This window comes from Oncorhynchus tshawytscha, linkage group LG12 (assembly GCF_018296145.1).
Source record: "Oncorhynchus tshawytscha isolate Ot180627B linkage group LG12, Otsh_v2.0, whole genome shotgun sequence".
NCBI classification, from domain to species: domain Eukaryota; kingdom Metazoa; phylum Chordata; class Actinopteri; order Salmoniformes; family Salmonidae; genus Oncorhynchus; species Oncorhynchus tshawytscha.
In genome coordinates, this window is record NC_056440.1 from 25,516,933 (window position 1) to 25,543,611 (window position 26,679).

The following is a 26,679-nucleotide window of genomic DNA, read 5'->3' on the forward strand; positions in this document are numbered from 1 at the left end:
GGTCTAGGGTTTCTGGGATAATGGTGTTGATGTGAGCCATGACCAGCCTTTCAAAGCAAGCTACGGAAGTGAGTGCCACTGGTCTGTAGTCATTTAGGCAGGTTGCCTTTGTGTTCTTGGGCACAGGGACTATGGTGGTCTGCTTGAGGCATGTTGGTATTACAGACTCAATCAGGGACATGTTGAAAATGTCAGTGAAGACACCTGCCAGTTGGTCAGCACATGCCCAGAGCACACGTCCTGGTAATCCATCTGGCCCCGCAGCCTTGTGAATGTTGACCTGGTTAAAGGTCTTACTCACGTCAGCTATGGAGAGCGTGATCACACAGTCGTCTGGAACATCTGATGCTTCCATGCATGCCTCAGTGCTACTTGCCTCGAAGTGAGAAGAGATTTAGAAGTGATTTAGCTCGTCTGGTAGGCTCGTGTCACTGGGCAGCTCGCGGCTGTGCTTCCCTTTGTAGTCTGTAATAGTTTGCCCACATCGGACGAGCGTCAGAGCCGGTGTAGTATGATTCAATCTTAGCCCTGTATTGACGCTTTGCCTGTTTGATGGTTCATCGCAGGGCAATGCGGGATTTCTTGTAAGCTTCCGGGTTAGAGTCCCGCACCTTGAAAGCGGCAGCTCTACCCTTTAGCTCAGTGTGAATGTTGCCTGTAATCCATGGCTGCTGGTTGGGGTATGTACGTACAGTCACTGTGGGGACGACGTCCTCAATGCACTTATTGATAAAGCCAGTGACTGATGTGGTGTATTCCTCAATGTCATCGGAAGAATCCCGGAACATGTTCCAGTCTGTGATATCAAACAGCCCTGTAGTTTAGCATCTGCTTCATCTGACCATTTTTTTTATAGACCGAGTCACTGGTGCTTCCTGCTTTAATTTTTTCTTGTATGCAGGAATCAGGAGGATAGAGTTGTGGTCAGATTTACCAAATGGAGGGCGAGGGAGAGCTCTGTACGCACCTCTGTGTGTGGAGTACAGGTGATCTAGAAATGTTTTCCCTCTGGTTGCACATTTAACATTTTAATTAGAGATTTGGTAGAACTGATTTAAGTTTCCTGCATTAAAGTCTCCGGCCACTAGGAGCGCCGCCTCTGGGTGAGTGGTGGAAACATCTAGGAGGAACAACGGCTCAGCCACAAAGTGGTAGGACACACAAGCTCATAGAAAGGGACCGTCGAGTGCTGAAGCGCATAGCTCGCAAAAATCGTCTGTCCTCGGTTACAACACTCATTATCGAGTTCCAAACTGCCTTTTGAAGCAATTTTGGCACAGGAATTGTTCATCTGGAGCTTCATGAAATGGATTTCCATGGCCAAGCAGCCGCACACAAGCGTAAGATCACCATGCGCAATGCCAAGCGTCTGCTGGAGCGGTGTAAAGCTCGCCGCCATGTTCTCTTGGGTGATGAATCACGCTTCACCATCTGGTAGTCCGACAGACGAATCTTGGTTTGGCGGATGCCAGGAGAACGCTACCTGCCCAAATGAATAGTGCCAACTGTAAAGTTTGGTGGAGGAGGAATAATGGTCTGGGTCTGTTTTTCATGGTTCGGGCTAGGCCTCTTAGTTCCAGTGAAGTAAAATCTTAACGCTACAGCATACAATGGCATTCTAGACAATTCTGTGCTTTTAACTTTGTGGCAACAGTTTGGGGAAGGCCCTTTCCTGTTTCAGCATGACAATGCCCTCAGGCAAAAAAGGGAGGTCCATACAGAAATTGTTTGTCGAGATCAGTGTGGAAGAACTTGACTGGCCTGCACAGAGCACTGGCCTCAACCCCATCTAACACCTTTGGGATGAATTGGAATGCCGACTGCGAACCAGACCTATTCACCGAACATCAGTGCCCGACCTCACTAATGTTCTTTTGACTGAATGGAAGCAAGTCCCCGCAGCAATGTTCCAGCAACTGTTATCGCAGCGAAGGGGGGACAAAATCCATATTCATCCCCATGATTTTGGAATGAGATGTTCGACGAGCAGGTATCCACATAGGTTTAGTGATGTAGGGTACATGCAGAGCACGTCTAACTATTACACAAGCCGATATAGTGGGGTAAAAGCATAATGCATTTTTAAAGACACCATGCCTCTGGGCCCATGGCAGTACTTGTGTCTGGCAGCGGGTGTGACACACACATCGTTTCCCAGACCAATAGTTGGTCTTTCAATCTCATCTGGGGTGTGTGTTGGTATCACTGTGGTCTTCTTCTGACTCCCAGTATCTGCCTCTAGCTGATGGGGGAGAAATTAAAGAGAGCTTTATGAGAGAATGTTAAGAGTACTCCCTTTGACAGATAGCTCATCGTTCTATTACACACACTTCTGGAGCTTGGTGTGTTTATACAGTTAAAGAAAAGATAAGGCAATGTGATAGATTAGGGACTTTATTGTTGATGGTTTGGCTGCAATGCCTTTTTCAAGGCCTGTAAGGCAATGTTAGATTAATGGTCCAACATCTGTAGCCACAGAGTGTCCAGAGCTCAGGTTCAAGATACAGTTTCAACAATTACCTCATGTCTTTGCCTAGCAGGAGAGATAGAGACACCATTCTGTCTGTCACCTTTATCTCACCATCCAACTTCCCCAAACATCTGCAGGAGGAAAATTCATAAATCAGGCAAGGATGATAAAAATACATGATAGCGCTAAAATAATCGTTTGGTGGAACAGAACACCAGTCAGCACTATGACAGCCTTCAATGCCTGGGCATTGAGTTCAAGATAACATCACTGAATGCTGACTGCCTGGATTCTCCTCTATTCCTGGTGCTCCACTTTCCATCAGCTTTAAAACTAAAGATGATTTTTTTTTTAAAGGACAAGGATCATTCAACAGCAAGGCTTAAAAGTATTAAAGTACTTTCTGGTGTGCGTGTGTGTGTGTGTGTGTGTGTGTGTGTGTGTGTGTGTGTGTGCGTGTGCGTGTGTGCGTGTGCGTGCGCGCGTGTGTGTGTTCCTTCCAGAGATGACTATACCTTGAGACAGTAAGATGATAGGCATCTTATCCCATATCTCTAGGGCAAGATGCAGTACCTGGTGCCAACCACCCGCCAACTTCAGACAGAGATAGAGCTCAATCTCTAAATTATTTTCCTTCTTTGGACAATGGATGTACACACTCCTATACACAAAAGAGAATGAACAAATCCAATGTATCATCAATGTGTGGTAACCACATAGTGGAGAATGTGCTGTACTAGCATATCATGTTAGAGAATGGTGGTGTATGTGAGATTCTGGGTGTTGAAGCGATTCTTGTCTGAACATGTTCAAGGCCAGAGACTGAATGTTTTCTTTTTTTTGTCTTTGTGTCCTTCACCATAGAGTAAGATCCTCTCTATCAGTTTGTAAGGAGTGGATGATGATGTAGGCTGGACTATGGTTGATTGGGAATATGGTGGCATGACCAAGTGCTTTTTCCTACGCATGTATGGCAATGAGCATTTGTATGCCCTTATTCCGCCTCTGGTGTGGTTTCTAAAAACACATTGCACGGTACAGTGGCTGAAGGTATTATAGCTTATTAGTGAGACTGTTGGAAGTCCAATCAAGTATCATTACTGTAAACTGTGCTGTTAGTCGGAATGTCCTATCAAGTATCATTACTGTAAATGGTGTTGTTAATGAGAATGTCCAATCAAGTATCATAACTGTAAACTGTGCTGTTAGTGAGAATGTCCTATCAAGTATCCTTACTGTAAACGGTGTTGTTAATGAGAATGTCCAATCAAGTATAATAACTGTAAACTGTGCCATTAGTAAGAATGTCCAATCAAGTATCATTACTGTAAACTGTGCTGTTAGTGAGAATGTCCTATCAAGTATCAGTAATTTGCATGTGGGGGCTGGGGAATATGTACTGTATTATACCTTATATCTTTAATCAGTGAACATATATCTTGTCTAGTCACAGGCTAATGGCTAATCCAGAGCTCAATGCATGTGCTGAACACAAACCCTTGCGCTCACACACAAATACAGTACCTACTCACACACGTGACGGGCACTGATTTATCCAAACCGTGAGTCAAACAACAAGGTAATTCTACACACACACACACACACACACACACACACACACACACACACACACACACACACACACACACACACACACACACACACACACACACACACACACACACACACACACACACACACACACACACACACACACACACACAGATATAGAGTCATCCTTACAAACCACTGTCTGGTGAGTAACCCTGTTTGTCTCAGAGTTCCCCTCTCCTGAGCATCAATCTGTCAGCATGGATTAGGGGTTCAGACTGTGGCGTAGCATCCAAACATTTACACAGGTGAGCATTGAGAGCATCAGTGTATGACAACAACACCGTTGCACGGAAGGTAGACTAGGCTCACCCTAGAGGAGAAGAGGAGGAGAGCAAAGTCCTTATATGGATGAGGATGAGACAAACCAGAGAGGAATCAAAAACTGCATTGCACCTACAGTGTAACAGTGTGGTTTGTATATGCATTTACTATTCTGTTCTATTCTGTTCTGTTCTGTTCTATTCTGTTCTATTCTATTCTGTTCTATTCTATTCTGTTCTGTTCTGTTCTATTATGTTCTGTTCTATTATGTTCTGTTCTATTCTGTTCTGTTCTATTCTGTTCTATTCTATTCTGTTATATTCTATTCTGTTCTGTTCTATTATGTTATATTCTATTATGTTCTGTTATGTTCTGTTCTATTATGTTTTGTTCTATTCTATTATGTTCTATTCTATTCTGTGCATTGGATGAACATCTCATTGAAGAAAATCAAAGCAGAGGGGGAGACAACATGTCACTGGGAGTCATCCTCCAATTCAAATAAGATTTCCACAGCTGTTTTGCTACTTTACGTTAAATGATGTATATGGTACTATACTGCTCAGGTCAGACCAAAGGGCTAAAACACACACATCAACTAATAAGGATCATTAAAGACGTCACCACCAAGACACCAGGTGCGCTGTTAGTGTCTGTCATTCACAGCATTTCCAGGATTAAATCTCTTCTTGTCCCTCTGGAGAATACACCCCCTCCCACCTCCCCTTGCCCCTCAACCTTCTCTGGGAGCATTGTTCCCCTATCATACGCCTGCCTGGCCAAACAGAGGATATCCACTGGCATGTGTGGCCTTGGCTTAAACATTTCACACTGACAAACATTTACACCAAGCATTTTCAGCTTGCATGGTCAACAGTAAACTTCCAGTACTCGTCTTATTCAAGTTAAACTATATATATAAAAGTATGTGGAATCCCTTTCAAATGAGTGGATTTGATTATTTCAGCCACACCCGTTGCTGACAGGGGTATACAATCGAGCACACAGCCATGTAATCTCCATAGACAAACACTTGCAGTAGAATGGCCTTATTGAAGAGATCAGTGACTATCAACGTGGCACCTTCATAGGATGCCACCTTTCCAACAAGTCAGTTCATCAAATTTCTGCCCGCGTAGCGTGTAAAAATCGTCTGTCCTCAGTTGTAATGTTCACTACTGACTTCCAAACAGCCTTTGACAGCAATGTCAGCACAATAACTGTTTGTCGGGAACTTCATGAAATGGGTTTCCATGACCAAGTAGCCGCACACAAGCCTAAGATCACCATGCGGTGTAAAGCTCGCCACTGCTCTGGAGCAGTGGACACTCTGGCGTGATGAATCACACTTCAACATCGGTCAGTCCACGGACTAATCTGGGTTTGGCACGCTACCTGCCCCAATGCATAGTGCCAACTGTAAAGTTTAGTGGAGGATTTCCACGCAGCAATGTTCCAACCTCTAGTGGAAAGCCTTCCAGAAGAGTGGAGGCTGTTATCGCAGCAAACGAGGGACCAACTCCATTTTAATGCTCATGATTTTGGAATGAGATGTTCGACGAGCAGGTGTCCACATACTTTTGGTCTTGTTGTGTTTATGGCAAGAGAGATATGTTAGTAGAGTTGTCAATACCAGGGGTCAATCCTATTTCAATTCCAGTGGAGGCTGCTGAGGGGAGGATGGCTCATATTAATGGCTGGAACGGAGTGAATGGACCATGTGTTTGATGTATTTGATACCATTCCACTGATTCCGTTCCATCCATTACCACGTACCTGTCCTCCCCAATTAAGGTGCCACCATCTCCTGTGTTCAATTTAGTCTGTTCTGAAAAGAAGGGGGCATAATCTATCTGTATTCATCAATTGATTTGACCATGTTTGATTAGGCAGTAAAGTAGAGTGACTAACAGAACCACCGGATGTACCTTTGTGCTGGGGGTGGGTGGGTGGGTGGAGAGTTGCTATGGAAACAGCAGTGCTTCCTACTCTCAGCTCGATGGCAGGCTAAGTGGAAACAGCCAGTCTATTATCGTAAACAATTTATTGATTGACTTCATCAATTGAGTTGTCAGTCTGACGCAAAAGCAGTGTCCTTGACAGCACTAGCGCCATGTCCCTGCCAGCTACCCTTCACATGTCTCGCTCATTTTCCTTGACAGTACTGGCCCATGTCCCTGCCAGCTACCCTTCACATGTCTCGCTCATTTTTCTTGACAGCACTAGCTCCATGTCCCTGCCAGCTACCCTTCACATGTCTCGCTCATTTTTCTTGACAGCACTAGCTCCATGTCCCTGCCAGCTACCCTTCACATGTCTCGCTCATTTTCCTTGACAGCACTAGCTCCATGTCCCTGCCTGCTACCCTTCACATGACTCGCAGGAGGCTGCTGAGGGGAGAACAACTCATAATAATTTAAATGTTTTCTTTTTTTATTTCACCTTTATTTAACCAGGTAGTCTAGTTGAGAACAAGTTCTCATTTACAACTGTGATCTGGCCAAGATAAAGCAAGCAGTTCGACACATACAACAACACAGAGTTACACATGGAATAAACAAACATACAGTCAATAATAGAGTAGAAAAAACGATAGAAATGTATATATACAGTGTGTGCAAATGAGGTAAGACAAGGGAGGTAAGGTAATAAAATAGGCCATAGTGGCAAGGTAATTACGATATAGCAATTAAACACTGGAGTGATAGATGTACAGAAGATGAATGTGCAAGTAGAGATTCTGGGATGCAAAGGAGCAAAATAAATAAATAAATACAGTATTGGGGATGAGGTAGTTGGATGGGCTATTTACAGATGGGCTATGTACAGGTGCAATGATCTGTGAGCTACTCTGACAGCTGGTGCTTGAAGTTAGTGAGGCAGATAAGAATCTCCAGCTTCAGCGATTTTTGCAGTTCGATTTTTGGAGGCTATTTTGTAAATGACGTCACCGAAGTCGAGGATCGGTAGGATGGTAAGTTTGGCAGCAGAGAACTGGATGGAAAGGCGGCCAAAGGAGGAATTGACTTTGGAGGTGACCAGGGAAATATATCTGCTGGAGCGCATGCTGCGGGTGGGTGCTGCTATGGTGACCAGTGAGCTGAGATAAGGCAGGGCTTTACCTAGTAAAGACTTGTAGATGACCTGGAGCCAGTGGGTTTGGCGACGAGTATGAAGCAAGGGCCAGCCAACGAGAGCGTACAGGTCGCAGTGGTGGGTAGTATATGGCACTGTGACAGACTGCATCCAATTTGTTGAGTAGAGTGTTGGAGGCTATTTTGTAAATGACATCACCGAAGTCGAGGATCGGTAGGATGGTCAGTTTTACGAGGGTATATTTGGCAGCATGAGTGAAGGATGCTTTATTGCGAAGTAGGAAGCCTATTCTAGATTTAATTTTGGATTGGAGATGCTTAATGTGGGTCTGGAAGGAGAGTTTACAATCTAACTAGACACCTAGGCGTTTGTAGTTGTCCACATATTCTAAGTCAGAACCGTCCCGAGTAGTGATGCTTGGCGGGCGGGCAGGTGCGGGCAGTGATCGGTTGATGAGCATGCATTTAGTTTTACTTGCATTTAAGAGCAGTTGGAGGCCACGGAAGGAGAGTTGTATGGTATTGAAGCTCGTCTGGAGGGTTGTTAACTTCTTGCGTCGAGCCATCCCGGATCCGGGATCGTGAATACAGCCTCAAGCTCATTACCATAACGCAACGTTAACTATTCATGAAAATCGCAAATGAAATGAAATTAATATGCTAGCTCTCAAGCTGAGCCTTTTGTTAACAACACTGTCATCTCAGATTTTCAAAATATGCTTCTCAACCATAGCAAAACAAGCTTTTGTGTAACAGCTAGCGCAGCTAGCGTAGCATTTAGCATTAGCATCAGCAGGCAACATTTTCACAAAAACCAGAAAATCATTCAAATAAAATCATTTACCTTTGAAGAACTTCAGATGTTTTCAATGAGGAGACTCAGTTAGATAGCAAATGCTCAGTTTTTCCTGAAAGATTATTTGTTTAGGAGAAATCGCTCCGTTTGGTGCGTCACGTTTGGCTACCAAAAAAACCCGAAAAATCACTCATCAAAACGCCGAACTTTTTTCCAAATTAACTCCATAATATCGACTGAAACATGGTAAACGTTGTTTAGAATCAATCCTCAAGGTGTTTTTCACATATCTCTTCATGATATATCGTTCGTTGAAAGCCTCCTCTCTCCTCTCAATCACTGGATGACTGCGTGCAGCTTGTAGATTACGCACCAATTTAGACAAAGGACACCGGGCGGACCCGGAAGTTAACACAGTGTCCAAAGAAGGGCCAGAAGTATACAGAATGATTTCGTCTGCGTAGAGGTGGATCAGAGAATCACCAGCAGCAAGAGCGACATCATTGATGTATACAGAGAAAAGAGTCTGCCCGGGAATTGAACCCTGTGGCACCCCCATAGAGACTGCCAGAGGTCCAGACAACAGGCCCTCCGATTTGACACACTGAACTCTATCAGAAAAGTAGTTGGTGAACCAGGCGAGGCAGTCATTTGAGAAACCAAGGCTGTTAAGTCTGCCAATAAGAATGTGGTGATTGACAGAGTCGAAAGCCTTAGCCAGGTCAATGAATACGGCTGCACAGTATTGTCTCTTATCGATGGCAGTTATGATATGTTTAGGACCTTGAGCGTGGCTGAGGTGCACCCATGACCAGCTCGGAAGCCAGATTGCATAGCGGAGAAGGTACGGTGGGATTTGAAATGGTCGGTGATCTGTTTGTTAACTTGGCTTTCGAAGACCTTAGAAAGGCAGGGTAGGATAGATATAGGTCTGGAGCAGTTTGGGTCTAGAATGTCTCCCCCTTTGAAGGGGGGGATGACCACAGCAGCTTTAATGGCATTTAATGGCATTAATGGCCAGAATGGCGCAAATGGAATGGCATCAAACATCTGGAAACCATCTGTTTGATGTGTTTGTTATCGTTCCACCAAGTCCGCTCCAGTCATTACCACGAGCCCGTTCTCCGTAATGAAGTTACCACCAACCTCCTGTGGTTCACACAGGGAGCACCCAACGCTTTTCGGTCAATGACTGAGAGTGGCCAGATGCACAATGGATACTGAAGTTCTGGGAGGAGGAACACAATATTGTAACTGACTGCCCGGTCTGGAGGGGATCTGCGCAGAACAATGTTTCATTGGGTTATGTAAACATTTTTCTATAGCAATGACATCAGCAGGACATAAAGCTATTTTAAAGAAAGGATGGTTAGACGTCAGTTCTTGTGTAAACCGAACAGCAAAGCTATGTTTCCTCTTCAAATCTCTTCTTTACCCCAAAACGACTCTACAGGAGAAGGCTACAGGCTTCAGTAGCTTATCCCAATGAAAGTATTCAGAGAATTGATTGATGGGAACCTCTATCGCGTGTTTGTCTGAGTGTGTGTGTCTGTCTGAATGTGTGTGTGTGTGTGTGTGTGTGTGTGTGTGTGTGTGTGTGTGTGTGTGTGTGTGTGTGTGTGTGTGTGTGTGTGTGTGCATGTGCGTGTATGTAGCTCTGAAATGCCATATCTGTCAGGCCTCACCAGGATTTTGGAGGAAGCCTGAGGGGATCTCTCTCCCCAGATAGACGTCACCATGTGGAGCAGCGCTCTGGCCGTGTGTCTGTGCCAACCCCAGAGGGAGAACCACTGATAACATTTCACATGGCATTTCCCTTTACTAGTGCTGTGCCATGGGGTCTGAAGAAATGCCATGGGAGCATTGGTTGTATCAGAGATATTTAACTCAGCGATCAGTTTGTTTGATATGCCTGGCTGCTTTGAGTTGGCTCAGGAGTTTCTCATGACCATGTGACCTGCACAGGAAAAACCTAGGAAAAACTCTGTTCAGGAAAAACTCCTGTCCCTAGTTCTAACTAAGTAGGATTGTAAATATACTGATGTAGACTTGCCTATGGCTCATGTTCTATTATTTACTGTAGAGAAGGTGAGTGTTGACATGTGCTCCATGGTTTCACTGGCTTGATGAAAACCACAGGGATGCGTTACAATGATTATATGTACAGTAGACGACTGATAGGGGGCGCTGTGTTGAAGCCATCGTGCCTCCATCTTGGCACTCCCCCACCGTTGTAAATTCTTTTGGGGCAGCTATAGAAATGCATATATTAATGTTTACATTTGTTTTTGCCACGTATTCTATTACAGGCACCTTGATGCATACTTTTCATTTATATCATGTGAGCTAAAAATACATATACTTAAAAAAATATATATATATAAAATGAATTCTATGAATCATTCTATGAATTATTATGGAGAATTGCTCCTACTGGGGAGTGCCTATATGGCCGACCGGTGGCTTCAAAGCCTCTGGATGGCCAATACATAGCATCAGCAATCCAGAGTTTATATACATCATTGATGTGTTAGCGACTTGTTGTGGCTTTGTGGAAAACATGTGTGAAGCACCAAGGAGAGGGAGAGAGAGGGAGTGATGGAAGGAGAGAGAGGGAGTGATGGAAGGAGAGAGAGGGAGAAAGAGATGCATAGAAATAGATGGAGACTGGGCCATTTATCACCCAGTGTAACAATATCACCATGTTATTTAATGTACCCAAACCTTGTGCTGTAAAAAGAGGTTACCTTGCAGAGTAATTTGTAAACATCATCATTGCAGCTAAGAATGACAGATAGGCCTATATCATCCTATGTTAGCTGCTGCAATATCTGCAGAGTTCCTGTACTATAGACATATTTATCAGAGCATGAAGTAGATATTGTCATCATTACTATTGTACATCAAAACATGAACTGTTACCATGGCAATCGAGTCACACTGGCCTCCAACATCAATACACTGGAGGACAGTCAGAGTGGATATACTGAACACACTGAATGCTATATAATGCTTGTTTTTAAAGGCTGAGTCTCTGAAGTTATTGTGGTGTTACTCTGGACATTGAGCAGAGCAGAACCCAACATGCCTCAGAGGGAGGTGCAGTGTGTGTGTGGGTCGACCCACACCTTGAAAGCCACGGTGAGTCATGATATAGAGATCTCTGGTCCCCCACCTCCGGAGTTACCTCCACGTGTGTTGTGAAGCGAACCTCAACATGAAGCTGTGTATTTAAACCCTTGTCTCACTTGTAGCGTCAGTGTTAGATGCTCCACCAGTCTGTATTTAGTCACACTCACAACTAGCAGCGTTCCTCTGGAAGGCCCACCAACCCCTTGCACATAGCTGCTCTGTTGCCTCCCAGCCAGGGGAAGATCATGTTGTTTCTCTTCGATTATCCCTCAGGCAGACGGAGGCTAATGAATGTGTGTTGGAGAAATTAGCATTAGCTGTAAACAGTGATACCTGCCACTGATAATTGTGTTTGCTGCGTAATTGTCTGGCCAGATATCAATTATATGTCTCTGCTTGACAAACAATTTAATGCCAAAGCCAAATAGCTTTGAGCTGTGTGTGCTTGCTTAAAAACACCATTCATGTTTTGGGAATTAAAAGAAAGCGAGGGCGACTTGAGTTTAGCTTGACAGAACATTATTAAAACAAGTGTAGATTTCATGGTGACAAGCAAGAATGGAATGTCACTTCCACAATAATGGATTAACACATTAGAAGGTTGGTCTATCCACACCCAGTAGTTGACTTTCAACCCTCCTAATTCCAATGTTGACTGTGACATTCACCCAGTAAAAACACTCCCACGTAGCTCAGAAACACTGTTGAGTCAGAGAAACACAAGATGAATAAATAGATGATGGTTTTAGATCGATAATGCACACTTTTGTCTCCCTGGGAATTTGACCTCAAACTGTCGCCATACTAATATTACTGTGGCATTTCTATCCTGTTTAGTTGATAAGTGCCAGGCTGATGTGTTCAGGCTGATGTGTTGAGGCTGATGTGTTGAGGCGGATGTGTTGAGGCTGATGTGTTCAGGCTGATGTGTTCAGGCTGATGTGTTGAGGCTGATGTGTTCAGGCTGATGTGTTCAGGTTGATGTGTTCAGGCTGATGTGTTGAGGCTGATGTGTTCAGTAGTGAAATACAAAGAAAATGGTGTGTGTTTTAATGATATTGTAGAGATTGAAGGGCAACAGCCAAAGTTTGTCCAAACCTATTGGCAAAGGCCATAGGGTGTTCACATGCAGGGAGGCTACTACAGCATATGTTGGAAGAACAGGCCTGTAACACTGCTGTGTAAGAACAGTAGCATATTTTCTCCCTGTTTTATGTATTACTTTCTGAGGGAGAGAAGTTGACCTCTGTGTGGCATGCAGTAGCAGATGCCAGGCTGGTGCCAAATCTAATGAATGTCATTGATTGTTGAGATCCTGGGACAGCAGCAGAATCATTACTTGGGTGGACTGAGAGGAGGGGAAATTTCAGGCAAGTTGCAACTCAATGTGCTGCTAAAACACATTACAGTATTGTGTTCATAAATCACCATCACAGTGTATACAGCAAGCATGTTTAACACTAGTAAATTAGCCTAACTTTAACACTTAGTCCAACTAACTATCAATACTAGGCTTAATCCTTGTGTTTTGTGCTCGGTGTTGTTCACATTACTGATGAATCTGCCTCATTGACAGGAAAATATCCATTCTAGCATGTGACAGATGTATGTCCTGGAGAGGGGAACAGGATATCCCTTCACTTCAAGGAAGTCCGCTCTGCCTCCTGACGTCATACAATGGGAGGGAAAGCAGACCCGCCTCTGGAGAGCAGTGGTCAGCCTTGTGCACCTCTCACACCATACTACTACATTATGCATATTTATGATGCACACATGTTACATATCAGTCACGCCTGTCATCCGTCAGCCTACAAATTATCTTCTTGTCATAAATACTCATGAACCATGACAGCTGTTACGACACTCCTACAACGCAGGTTGTGTACCAAGTCTTTTCAATGTATTAGTTTGTGATAGATTTTTTCATTCATCCACTACTGTGGATGAGCTGTCAATCATCATATTAACCTGACTGAAGTATCAGTCAATGGAGCGGACGTCATCTCTGGGGAAACATCTGTTAGGCTGAAGTTACCCATATGCACAGATCTAGGATCAGCTTAACTGCCCAATCCTAAAGTTAACCAATAGAGGGAAAACTGAAAACAGACCTTAGGTCAGCGTCCAAGGGAAACTACATTGTACTCAGTTAGGCTCAAGGGATGCTGCCATTTTACTGGCTGGATTTAATAGGAACTGATTGGCTGGGTATTGGCAGACTGTCAGGGCATTGTGGGTACTCACGTGCTTACGCATATCCATTTTACTAGCCATGGTTCTCGTTGCCAACCAGGCCCAGAGGGTAGAGCCAAGCTGAACAGCCATCCCCCCTGTAGTGCCAAGCTACATGAATAGGCAGGACTAGATACATCCATTAGCTCTGTGTGCCCTGTAAAATACCAGGAGAGGGTACAGTACAGCTGAATTCTCACATCTAGAACTGTGCTCTGCTCTCTGACATGCACAGGCTTGCATGGAGAGCTTACAATATGCATGAGCCAGATTAAAACCTATTCACTTGTTTTCACTTTTATTATGAGCGGAATGGTTTGCATTAATGGTTTGGGATTTGTGATTAAACAATATCAAGGTTAATGCAATATGATCAGAAAGTGATTTTGAAAATCTTTTTTTGTTTATTGAGAAGTCTGTCTTAATAACTCACACAATGGAATAGGTACAAACTTACAGTTTCATGTCTGGTTCAAAGCTTAGCATTATATGTATCATCTAAATATGTGGCTCTGGTTCAAAGCTTAGCATTATATGTATCATCTAAATATGTGGCTCTGGTTCAAAGCTTAGCATTATATGTATCATCTAAATATGTGGCTCTGGTTCAAAGCTTAGCATTATATGTATCATCTAAATATGTGGCTCTGGTTCAAAGCTTAGCATTATATGTATCATCTAAATATGTGGCTCTGGTTCAAAGAACGTACAGCAACATACAGCAAAGAGGAACTTAGTAATTGCTTCCTTCCCTCAGTGTGCACTTACCAGTTTAAAAAAAGGAGTGTGCTGTTGGGAAGAAAGTTACTCCAACTGTGAACTGACGTAATGTTCCCCATTTGGTACTTACTGTTCAGTCTGTAACAATAATCATACGGTATAAAATCCAAGACTCAGAACTTGTGAATTAAACATTATCAAAGGCAGCTTTAATCTTGGAGTAAGGGTAGCAGCATGTGAAAATACACTGTTCTATTTGTGGCACAGGCTACTTTAAAGAAGCTGTGAGTCACACTTTCGCCCAGAGAAAACTTTGTGACGATAGTTGAGGGAGAAAGATCCCCTTTGGCACCCTAGCTTAGAGATTCTCTTGCTAAGCCTGTGCACATGTTAGGAGTTCTCTGCTGACAACGTGACATGAAGCAGTTTGTGTTTGAAGAAGCTGAAGAACCTGCATAATCTGAAGTGAACAGATTGTTGTCAGACACTGACACTCCCAAGAACATCTTCTGAGCTTAGTCTTTATGTTAGGACTGAACTCCACTATCTAAATGGATTTTTAAATGGGCTAGGCTGCTGTAAATTATTAATGTTGGTTAAGAAATCCTCTAAGATTGTGCAACTGGGCCAGTCTCCTATGCTGACTCAATAACAGTTGGATTAAGGTACCTCTAGAAGCTGATCTCTGGTGAGTTTGGTATTTTACCCTCTAATTGCTGAGATTAGGATGGAAAGACGCTTAACCGATCCTAGATCTGTGCCAACTATTGAGGTGGTATCATGCAACTCCTACTACTCTATCCAACGTACTATTCCTTTTCTGCAGGATGTTCGACCTCCTGAAATGTGTTTGGATGTGGAGAAGAGGGGGCATATTGGTCTTGGCGTGCATGGCATGCATCACATCATTTGATGTCAGCGTTTGTAGTTTATCTGTGTGACTCTGACCGAAGGAACCACCGACTCCAGAGGCTGTCGATGTCAAACCACATGAATTGAGACCTGGAAGTGTCATAAATAATGCCCGTTCCTTCCTCTTGTACTTCCTGCCTTGTCTCGTTGTGTGTTCATGTTTATGTATGAGGAGCATGTATAATTTACCTTCAAGAAAGTTACTCAAGCATCCCGAGTGGCACATTGCAGCCTGAGGTTTGATTCTCCGACCCAATGGCTTCCGGGTTAAGCGAGCAGTGTGTTAAGAAACAGTGCAACTTGGCGCCTCTCCCAAGCCCAATGGAGAATGGCAGCGATGAGACAAGATTGTAACTAGTAATTGGATAGCACAAAATTGGGGAGAAAAATGGGGTACATTTTTAAAAGACAGTCATTCAAGATGGATATCCAAGATAATACATGTTTAACCTGTCTTTACATAATGACTGGAGGAGAAAAGATATTCGACCACTGAAGATGACTCATCATGTACAGTAATTGAGGTTAGCTGTATACATATTTTCTCTTAACACTCACAAACACACACAGAGACACACACACACATACACACACACACACACACACACACACAAACACACTCACACACACTCACACATACACAAACTCACACACACACACATTCACACACTCGCACACGCACACACAGGATGCAGTGCCTTGGCTGACAAGACAACCATTTTAAAGACACTCCACTTTCAGCTCTGAATACCTCATGGTTCACTGACGCTCTCAGGCTCTGCTGTTAATAACAGAACCTGTCAACAACAGATAAGTCATTTTTCAGGAAGGGAATAAATAAGTGGTGGGAAATGTAATCCAGCTCAATGTTAAACCGCTATCTCAGTAAACGCTATTATTACGTTATCATTATCATCAATTCTATGCGATGCAATGCTGAACATCTGTGAACTGTAAATGGAGGGTGAGCCAGGGACAGGCCTCGTCAGAACAGAATGAGAAGATGAATAGACAGGCAGAGCTGAGGTCAGAGGCAGGCTGACGAGGAGAACCACGTCAAGGACCAGGCTGTCACTAGGACTGTATGTCTCTCTCTCTTACGTAACCAAAGTCCTTCCCATAGAAATAGAATTCTTGATCGAGCTCTACCTGTTTCTATGGATACGAAGTCAAACAAGGTGAAAGCAAATATCATACAATTAGGAATTAGTAATTCAATAGGATCTCTATGGGAAAGATGATCTTAAACAGTCAAACAGGAACATCACGCACTGATGCAATAATAACCGTGGCATCATTTTACTACATTTATTTAAATTCATTCATTTAACCATTATTTTATCAGGGAGTCATAGTGACACCAAGGTCTCTTTTACAGGTGAGCCCTGAATTACAGAAATGACAGAATATACACATATCAAAATATAAATACCAAATGCAAGCAGAAAGAAAAACAGTCATAAAAAACAGTCATTTATCAGTAATAAGGTCCTGAATCAGCTTTCTGAACGGTCCTAGAGGCACTAAAACATCAAATTTAAGAACATTTTGAAGATTGTTCCACAAATGAGGTACAAGAAAAAACCTGCTTTACCAAAATAACTTCCAGAGTTAACATCCCTGAGACTGGGTGTGGTAACTCATAAGTCTAAAGTGTAGTGATGTTAGGTACCATGGGAGTTTTTGTAAAAGGGGGGTTGTTCTTACAAAGCAACTTTGAACGGCTATCAATTGAGAAAGCAAAAGAATGGACAATCTGAAAGTATAAATTCAATATTTCTCAAGAATGACCCTCATCCACCCACCCTCAACCTCATCCACCCTTACCTTCATATTCCTTTACCATCCACCCTCACAACAACCAATTCAATCAGCTATTTCCGGTGAGGAAATAAAAGTATTGTGTCATTTTCCAGCTCCAATGTCAATGTGACCAATGCTGCACTCTGAATCATCGTCAAGCTTCCTCAATTCACCAAAGTGCTTTAACAGACCCTCACGTCTCCCTCCTCTGTTCCCTGACATGTGAATGCACTAGAAACTGCTGACATGGGAAACCAGTAAAAATTTAACTGTAGGAATGTAAATGCAAGTGAGTTTAAAGTATAATGTATTGCCTGAGGCTTTGTGGAATTCATTCTGTCAGTATTTCAAAGTTCTTAATCAAAACATCCGGGAAATGTTTTACACCTGAGGAGAGTTTCACTAAGACAGGTAGTTCATTGTATCTAAGAATAGCAACCATTTCATAGCAATCTTTAAAACACAATTCAACCATAAACGCTTGAAATAAAGACAGACCATTTGATATGTGCAAACCCAAATAACTCAGTCATATCACAGAACATATTTTTTGAAAAAGTTGTATATTTATTAAATACTTCACTTTTGTACACAATAAGTTATTTTCTTCCAATGTCTAACAGTGTAATGGCTCTTCTTGTATAATCAACATCATTCTCCCCCTCCTTCACAGTAAAACAGTTATGTCCATCTGTCCTCACAGAGAATGAATCACAGTTTGAAGTTAGCTTGTGTTTCTCCCCACACATAGCCTCCCCTCCCTCTGCAGAAGTGCTGTGTACATTACAGTCCTGTAGTGTAGGGTTTCCCAAACTCAGTCCTGGGGCCTCCCCTGGGGCCACATTTAGTTTTTTTGCCCTAGCATTACACAGTTGATTCAAATAATCAAAGCTTGATGATGAATTGGTTATTTGAATGAGCTGTGTAGTGCTAGGACAAAAAAAAAAAAAACGTGCACCCAGGGGAGGCCCCAGGATCGAGTTTGAAGCATCCATCAGCCCTTATGGTTCTACTTTCATTAGAAAAATAACATAACAGTTGTATCTGGTTCCAGCCCAGTGTTACTGTCCTCTTCACTTCCACACTCTTCCTCAAAAACAGATGGTTTTCACATTCGTACCTCCATCCCCTCATCATAACATAACATCCAGTCATCTTATCCTCCGATTATCAACATACACATCAGCCCTTTTCTGTTCAAAGTCATTGTGCTCAATACACTGTCCTTTCCAGAGCCTCTCCATCCAGATTCAGCTGCAACTCTGCTGATAGATTGGCAAAGGTTACCAATCAGTAGTCATTGCTTTACACAGGTCCGACCCCATTCACTGTCCCACCACCTGCCGCTGCTTCCTGGTTCAGTGCTGCAGTAGCATGTTGAAGTCTGCCCGGCTGTATAAACGGTTCCCCGCGTGGTGCTGCTTCCTGGTTCAGTTGCAGCGCTGCAGCAGCATGTTGAGTGAGTACTCCATGCGTTGGCGCAGGTCTGCGGGGCAGCCGGAGGTGAGCAGGGAGCTCAGTCTGAAGGTGGAGGACACACGCTCCTCGTTGATGTATGTCAGCATGTACTCCTCCCTCTGGGTGCACAGGATGATCTTGGTGTGGTCGTGGTAGAAGTTGACCTGTTAGAAAAATATATATGGTTTAATAAAGTACTGAAAATACAACAAATAGCATAATACCAACATTAATGTAGATTGTCTCATATTTAACCCCCCTGGGAAACTGATGAACAATGTGCCTGAAATGTAGAATAAGTACATTTGGGTTCTTATCTGAAAATATATCTATGAGTCGATAGAAGACAATAACTGATTTGAATATTTAGCTGATGTATGTGTTATGCATTTACATGAAGTGTTCTGTGGATTTACCATAGCTGCACTGTGTCTATTTTGCATAATGTCTATTTTGGCTGTGATGATGTGTGTGTTTACCTGAAACGTGCCGTCGTTGAAGAGCATCATGAGGGCACGGTCAGACTTGAGCCACTGCAGCAGGTAGAGTCTGGGCATGTGCGTGTCTGGCTGGCTTACTAGGTCTCCACCCTACACAGCAAACACAGGAACAGGTTTAATCATTAGACTGAGAGAAGATTAGGAGGAGGAGGAGAGAAAAGACAACAGAGGGAGAGAGCAGTACAGGAAAGGAGTGGGGGGCTAGAAAGGAGAGTGGAGTGAAGGACCGGGAGGAAGTACAGGAAAGGAGAGTGGAGTGAAGGACCGGGAGGAAGTACAGGAAAGGAGAGTGGAGTGAAGGACCGGGAGGAAGTACAGGAAAGGAGAGTGGAGTGAAGGACAGGAAAGGAGAGGGGGCTGGAAAGGAGAGTGGAGTGAAGGACAGGGAGGAAGTACAGGAAAGGAGAGTGGAGTGAAGGACCGGGAGGAAGGACAGGAAAGGAGAGTGGAGTGAAGGACCGGGAGGAAGTACAGGAAAGGAGAGTGGAGTGAAGGACCGGGAGGAAGGACAGGAAAGGAGAGTGGAGTGAAGGACCGGGAGGAAGTACAGGAAAGGAGAGTGGAGTGAAGGACCGGGAGGAAGGACAGGAAAGGAGAGTGGAGTGAAGGACAGGAAAGGAGAGGGGGCTGGAAAGGAGAGTGGAGTGAAGGACCGGGAGGAAGGACAGGAAAGGAGAGTGGAGTGAAGGACCGGGAGGAAGTACAGGAAAGGAGAGTGGAGTGAAGGACCGGGAGGAAGTACAGGAAAGGAGAGTGGAGTGAAGGACCGGGAGGAAGTACAGGAAAGGAGAGTGGAGTGAAGGACAGGAAAGGAGAGGGGGCTGGAAAGGAGAGTGGAGTGAAGGACCGGGAGGAAGTACAGGAAAGGAGAGTGGAGTGAAGGACCGGGAGGAAGGACAGGAAAGGAGAGTGGAGTGAAGGAAGGACAGGAAAGGAAAGGAAGGACCGGGAGGAAGGCAGGAAAGGAGAGTGGAGTGAAGGACCGGGAGGAAGTACAGGAAAGGAGAGTGGAGTGAAGGACCGGGAGGAAGGACAGGAAAGGAGAGTGGAGTGAAGGACAGGAAAGGAGAGGGGGCTGGAAAGGAGAGTGGAGTGAAGGACCGGGAGGAAGGACAGGAAAGGAGAGTGGAGTGAAGGACCGGGAGGAAGTACAGGAAAGGAGAGTGGAGGAAGGACCGGGAGGAAGACAGGAAAGGAGAGTGGAGTGAAGGACCGGGAGGAAGTACAGGAAAGGAGAGTGGAGTGAAGGACAGGAAAGGAGGGGGGGCTGGAAAGGAGAGTGGAGTGAAGGACCGGGAGGAAGGAAAGGAGAGTGGAGTGAAGGACCGGGAGGAAGGACAGGAAAGGAGAGTGGAGGAAGGACAGGAAAGGAGAGGGGGCTGGAAAGGAGAGTGGAGTGAAGGACCGGGAGGAAGGACAGGAAAGGAGAGTGGAGTGAAGGACCGGGAGGAAGGACAGGAAAGGAGAGTGGAGTGAAGGACCGGGAGGAAGGACAGGAAAGGAGAGTGGAGTGAAGGACCGGGAGGAAGGACAGGAAAGGAGAGTGGAGTGAAGGACAGGAAAGGAGAGTGGAGTGAAGGACCGGGAGGAAAGACAGGAAAGAGGATTTTTTTGGGAAATGGTAACAGTAGGAAGATATTACTGAGAGGATAGATAGGATCAACAGGAAAGGAAAAGAGGAATAGAGGATGAGAGGAGAGGCTAGAGGCTAGACTTACATCCATCAGGTTCTCTTCCATGTAGTGAGCGAAGTACTTGAGGACGGTCACCTGACCTATGAAATGCTCAGGCACGTCAGATGTGGAGAACACAGAGCACTGACCCAACTCAGCATAGTAGTGGACAGTCCTACAGACAGAAGAGACAGAGGGAAAAGAGAGTTAGCAACCAAAATAAGCACTTGCATGTTTCTGAAGGACAAGATGCATGCCAAACAGATGTATTTATCAGTATGACAGCAAAGACCTTCTCTGTCGCATACTTTTTGTTGACTTTTACATCTGAAGCCGGCAATACTTTCCACTTCTGTTTATTTACGCCCATCAAGCATTGTGATGTTCAATCTGACAGCTGAATGTAAAAACCCATAGAGCCTAAACAATCTCCAACTAAGGTATGAGTGATGTGTTGTGTGATAAAGAGAACAGAGTACGCACTTCTTGTCTGCGAGGAGGCTCATGTGTGTCCCGTTGTTGAACAGAACGCCCACTATGTGGTCTGAAAGCTGGTAGCCAAAGCCATACTTGTTGGAGTAGTCCACCCACTTAGTGACCCACTGCAGATTACTGCACTCTGTCCCTTTGGGGATGTCATCCGCTAGAGACAGAAAGGTAGTTGTGATTAAAACACAATTCAACCATATGCAATAACAAAGGGAGTCCCACTTTATCATATTAAGTTACATTGGTGTTGGAATCATTTCTTTACATGGTAGTAAGTACTACAGTATAATTACACTGTACCTGCCTTATTTAAACAAAATCATGTCTCATCTCCAGGATTATAAGTGCGATAGGCTTACCTTTGGGCATGTTTTCCAGGCATCCTCTGAGAACACTGGTGATTGTCTCAGCCACACTGCCAGTGGTGCTGTCCTCTAGACATTCGCTACTGCTGCTGCAGCTACCCAGACTGCCCCTGACAATAAGCCGGATGGTGTCTCGCGTCGTCGGGGGCAGGCCCTCTGTTGCCAGGGCGACAGGCCTCCCAGCAGATGGTGACGGTGGCCTTCCATCCTGAGGTGAGGAGAAAGAGGGAGGGGTTAAATAACATGGCCTCACACTTTCCTTTATCATGATTCAGTATTTCCTCATACAATTGCTTTTCCATAATCTGACTTTTCACTACTCCCCTAATGCTGTGCATTACAGTAGTCTGTGTTGACTTTATATTTTATTTCATCATGACTATCATGGTCAAATAGAGAGTGATGAGCTTCTCACCTCAGTCATCTGTTTGATCTGCTGCTGCTGGCTGATAACCGTCTTCTTCAGGTCATGTCGAAGCTTGTAGATCTCCTCTTCCTCTTTGGTGAGTTTATCTACCAGAGACAACACACAGTCAGCAAATATTCTGGATGGCCTCACCCTGCAGCCTCTCATTTATACCAGATGTGTGATTAGATAGGAAATCTGCCAAAAACACTCATGATACATCAGTGGATTTACGACACCACAGCTTTAATCATCACTTGGTAATTAGCAACATTGTATAATCATTTTACAAGGTAAACAAATTTGACCTGATTTAATAATTGGCGACATTGACTAAGGCGGTCTTATGAGGAGAATAATTGATATACTCACTCAGAGTCTCGTAGTATTTGACCTTGTCTCTCTTCCCGCCGAAGAGGGCAGCCGCGGCCTTCTTGAAGAAGCTCTTGGCAGGGCTGGAGACGTGGAACTCTGGAGCGGAGTGGCAGCAACTAGCAGGAAGACGCTCTGGCACAAAACCCTGGAAGGAGGGAGAGAGATGTTAGGAGAATGAAAAAGTGCAGATAGACAAATAATCCTATCATAAGTAGGAAACAGAATGTTAAAACAAAATTAGATTTGCAGTCTCATGCTCCATACGGTACAGAGAGAGCAGGAGAGAGAGGCTGAGTGAGGGCTAGCTAACTCACCTGTGAGAAGAACTCATGGCGCAGTATGTGGTCCAGGTGAGGTCTGTCCTCCGGGGTCTTGGCCAGGAGGCTGGAGATGAGCTGTTTGGCCTGGGGCGACAGGGAGGAGGGCAGGGAGTAACGTGCCTCCCGGATACACCTGTACGTCTCCTTCAGATTGGTGGTCTCGAACGGGGGTCTGCCCAGGAGCATGGTGTACCTGGAGAACGGAGGGGGAGACTTAGTTGGTGACTGGTTGTCATAACAGTGTATTTACATATGGAATGGAATTAAGGGGCCGTCTATTGACAAAAAACTTGAAATAAAATAGAATGTACTCACATGACACAACCCAGGGCCCAGACGTCTGACTCACAGCCGTGGCCCTGCTTGTTGAGCACCTCAGGGGACAGGTAGTTGGGTGTCCCACAGATGGTCTTCCTCCTGTTCCCAGCAGGCTCTAGCTTGGCAGCCAGCCCAAAGTCTCCCACCTTCAGCTCCATCGTCTCACTCACAAAGAAGTTACCTAGGAGGGGAGAAGAAGATCACAAATATTGTACCATTTACTGAGTCATCAATATCATAAAGTGGTTGGTTTACAGATTGACAGGTGAAGGTTGCAGGTTTGAATCCCTCTGCATTGTGCTTGGCAAAGCCGATTGAATGATAACGACTCTGGCTTCTATTGTGTCTCTTGCCATAGATGCTTACCAAGTTTGAGGTCTCTGTGTAGGATCTCTTGTTCATGCAGGTACTTCAGCCCTGAGACGATCTGACGGAGGTAGTATCGCACTTCCGGCTCTGTGAGCACTTTGCGTGCCTTCAGGATATGTGCCAAAGACTGTACAAAGATAACATGGGAATAAATATTAGATCAGTCAAGGCAGTCTATGGAAAATAAAAACAAATGATTTTTTGTTTCCCCATTTTATGTCTGCTGCCCAGTAAGGGCTGTACTTTTGAGGTGCTGCTACTGTATGCAGGAATTTCTCAGTTTAGTTCAGTAATAAAGGCTTAGTATTCAAGTGTAGCAGTTAACACTCACTCTTCTACTGCAGTATTCTAGGAGGATGTAGATGTTATCTTTGTCCTCGAAATGATGGTAAAAGTGCACGATGTGTTTATGGTGGAGAACTCTGTGTAGCTCGATTTCCCTGTCAATCTATGGAGAAGAGATATAATAGTGATTATTAAAAGCAATTCATTAACTAATTATTCAAAAGTCCTAGACATTCAGTTTCAATCTATATAGACATTATAATACATGATGAATAGTGGTGCGCGCTCTTACCTTTTCCCGTTGGTGCGGTTTGGAGACGCGCGTGTGGGGAATAATTTTCGCTGCATAAACTTTACTCGTGGACAGGTCGGTCATCTCATAGCACTTGGCGAAACCTCCCTGAAAAGAAAATAACACAATCATATTGATAAGCACATTTACCAGGTTCCTTTAAAGTGTGCATGCTTTGGAATAACAGTGTACTATTCCCAAAGTAGACACATAAAGAACCATATTGTCTTTGCGTAATTTGCGTTTTGTTGTAATTCACTGATGGCTACCTTTCCCAGAACTTTCCCACGGCAGTAACATTTCCCGGTGGCAGGATCCGTGATAATCTTCGACATCTCTGCAGGTGCATGACCGTGGTCCTCAGTTCTCTTTCTCCGCAGTTCACAGGACCCGGGTTGGTTGGGCTCGTACATCCTGTTGCTATTCGTCGGCTGTTGAGAGATATTCCTCAGTAATTCCATAGCGAGGTGATGACTTCGTTGCTCGTACTCTGAATGCAGTCAAGAGTGCTTGGGTTTATATGCAGCCTGGTCTCATTGACTAGCCAGAATGATATCGTAGGCCCCGCCCCGTTGTCTGGCTGGCTCTACGACGTCAGTCTAGAGATCCGGTAGAGCTACCTCGAATCAGTACTGGCATGTCAATGACTGGTGTTTATATGCTTACGATAAAGGAAAAGGCTTGGATAAAATGAAAAATATTTACCCAATCTTGCAATCCTAAATATTAATCATCATCATCATTATAATCTTCATTATTACCATTACATCATCATCAACACCATATACTCAGTGTCAAGGTGTGGGACAGTGTCACATACCAGACTTATATCAAGCACAAGCAAAATCTTGATAACAACTCATCAAATCTGATAGTTGGGTGAATCAGTGATGAAAACCAAATGATTAAATCATGTGTTCTGTATGTACAGTATTAATCAATCAATCAATCAAATGTATTTATAAAGCCCTTTTTACATCAGCCGATGTCACAAGAGCTATACAGAAACCTAGCCTAAAACCCCAAACAGCAAGCAATGCAGAAGTTTATTTATTTATTTAACTAGGCAAGACAGTTAAGAACAAATTCTTATTTACAATGACTGCCTAGGAACAGTGTTCAGGGGCAGAACGACAGATATTTACCTTGTCAGCTTGGGGATTCGATCTAGCAACCTTTCTGTTACTGTCCCAACACTCTAACCACAAGGCTACCTGCTGCCCCATGTAGAAGCATGGGGGCTAGGAAAAACACCCTAGAAAGGCAGGAACCTAGGAAGAAACCCAGAAAGGAACCAGGCTCTGAGGGGTGGCCAGTCCTCTTCTGGCTGTGCCGGGTTGAGATTATAACAGTACATGGCCAAGATCGTCAAACGTTCATAGATGACCAGTAGGGTCAAATAACAATAATAATCACAGTGGTTGTAGAGGGTGCAACAAGTCAGCACCTCAGGAGTAAATGTCAGTTGGCTTTTGATAGCCGATCATTCAGAGTTAGAGACAGCAGTATGTGTTGTAAAATCATATACATTGCTACAGCGCATTGAAATGCTACAAAATTGTGAGTGTAAATTAATTCAACTATGGTTTTCTGCCACTATGATTTTAATTTGAGGTTCTAGCACCATCAGGTGGTTATTTTACAGTCCTCCAGGTTGGAATACAGTTTAACGATCTGCCAGTATGTCATAGCAGATTACCATAGTTCCTGGGCACAGCCATGGGTACTCTGTGTTGTACAGCAGAGCCCTCTGCAAGCTTTAAATCTGTGGTTATGATCACATTGACCCAGGCTCCCAGTGGAGACCGTGTGCCACCTTGATTTCCCTACATAGCACATTACTTTTGACATGATACCGATGGGCCCTGGTAAAAAGTAATACACTATATAAGAAGTAGGGTGCAATTTGGGATGCACAACCTTCCCACCTCCTGTGTGACTGCTTCTGTCTGCTGACTAAGGGGGAGACGTGCAAAGCCCCCACCCCCTCCACATCTAAACAACAGGAGTTGGCTTAAGAATTTGCCCGTGCTTCCCTCACTGGTCTACTACTGTTCCTCTGCTCTCTCCTGCCTGATTGGCATGTGGAAAGACAATACAATTAACGTGCCTTTTTAGTTAGAGTGGGGATTATATGATATGAAGTCAGACAAATGCTGGGCTCTCTACTGTATGTCCTGCTCTAACCTCTATATCAATGCACACTGGCCAGTACAGTGATCAGCTTGGATAACTAATGCTCTTCTAGCTTTTTCCAAAGTAGCCTCCTGTAACTCAGTGGAAGTTAAAATGACTAGGTCCTACAGAGTGGACATTTTATAAGACAATAACCCAGCTGGGAACAAAAAACATTGTCAACATCATCCAGAAAATAGAATTGTATTAATTTCTGTCACAGTTTGCAACCTTACTTTCACACCACAGTGGGAAAGACTAATTGACATAATTACTTCAAATGCTCTGCATATTTGTTCTCACCAGGTGAGTAACTGGCACCTGGTTTAATTACAGTGTAAGGACATGTTTATAATCCCCTTCCTTTAGATTTGACCAATGAAGCTTGGCACACACCTCACCCTTCATATATTGGTCAATAAATCAACAAACTGCTCTTGCTAGTATTACAATGTGTGGATGAAGCTCTTAATTTGGAATTAGTGAAAACACGAGATGAACTGCTACAAAAAAGACCCACTAAAGCTAAAGAACACTCTGTAATGTTCACCTCCACATATACTTTGAAGTCGCGCAAAGTGGGAGATGATGTCAGGAAACACTGGCATGTTTTATCATC

General features: G+C 44.1%; 1 protein-coding gene across 1 annotated transcript; it reads right to left on the bottom strand.

The window, feature by feature from the left end:
* Positions 1–17,579: 17,579 nt before the first annotated feature.
* Positions 17,580–24,403, bottom strand: plk2b (polo-like kinase 2b (Drosophila)). Its single transcript, XM_024438562.2, has 13 exons — positions 24,155–24,403; positions 23,886–23,993; positions 23,640–23,756; positions 23,306–23,435; positions 22,937–23,120; positions 22,616–22,814; positions 22,299–22,446; positions 21,936–22,033; positions 21,515–21,728; positions 21,150–21,309; positions 20,712–20,841; positions 18,973–19,083; positions 17,580–18,657 (listed from the first exon to the last, which is right to left on the bottom strand). The coding sequence occupies exons 1-13, from the start codon at positions 24,344–24,346 to the stop codon at positions 18,466–18,468; spliced, it is 1,983 nt and encodes a 660-aa protein (XP_024294330.1). The 5' UTR covers positions 24,347–24,403; the 3' UTR covers positions 17,580–18,465.
* Between the last annotated feature and the right edge of the window lie 2,276 nt (positions 24,404–26,679).

What these genes read in the sequence shown, in the direction of transcription:
- plk2b (XM_024438562.2), bottom strand. Translation starts at nt 24,346, where the DNA reads ATGGAATTACTGAGGAATATCTCTCAACAGCCGACGAATAGCAACAGG. An exon ending in TGGGCCCTGGGTTGTGTCAT is followed by an intron (nt 22,815 to 22,936) that starts GTGAGTACATTC and finishes TCCGTTCTCCAG; the next exon opens with GTACACCATGCTCCTGGGCA. An exon ending in CAAATACTACGAGACTCTGA is followed by an intron (nt 22,034 to 22,298) that starts GTGAGTATATCA and finishes TGTCTCTGGTAG; the next exon opens with ATAAACTCACCAAAGAGGAA.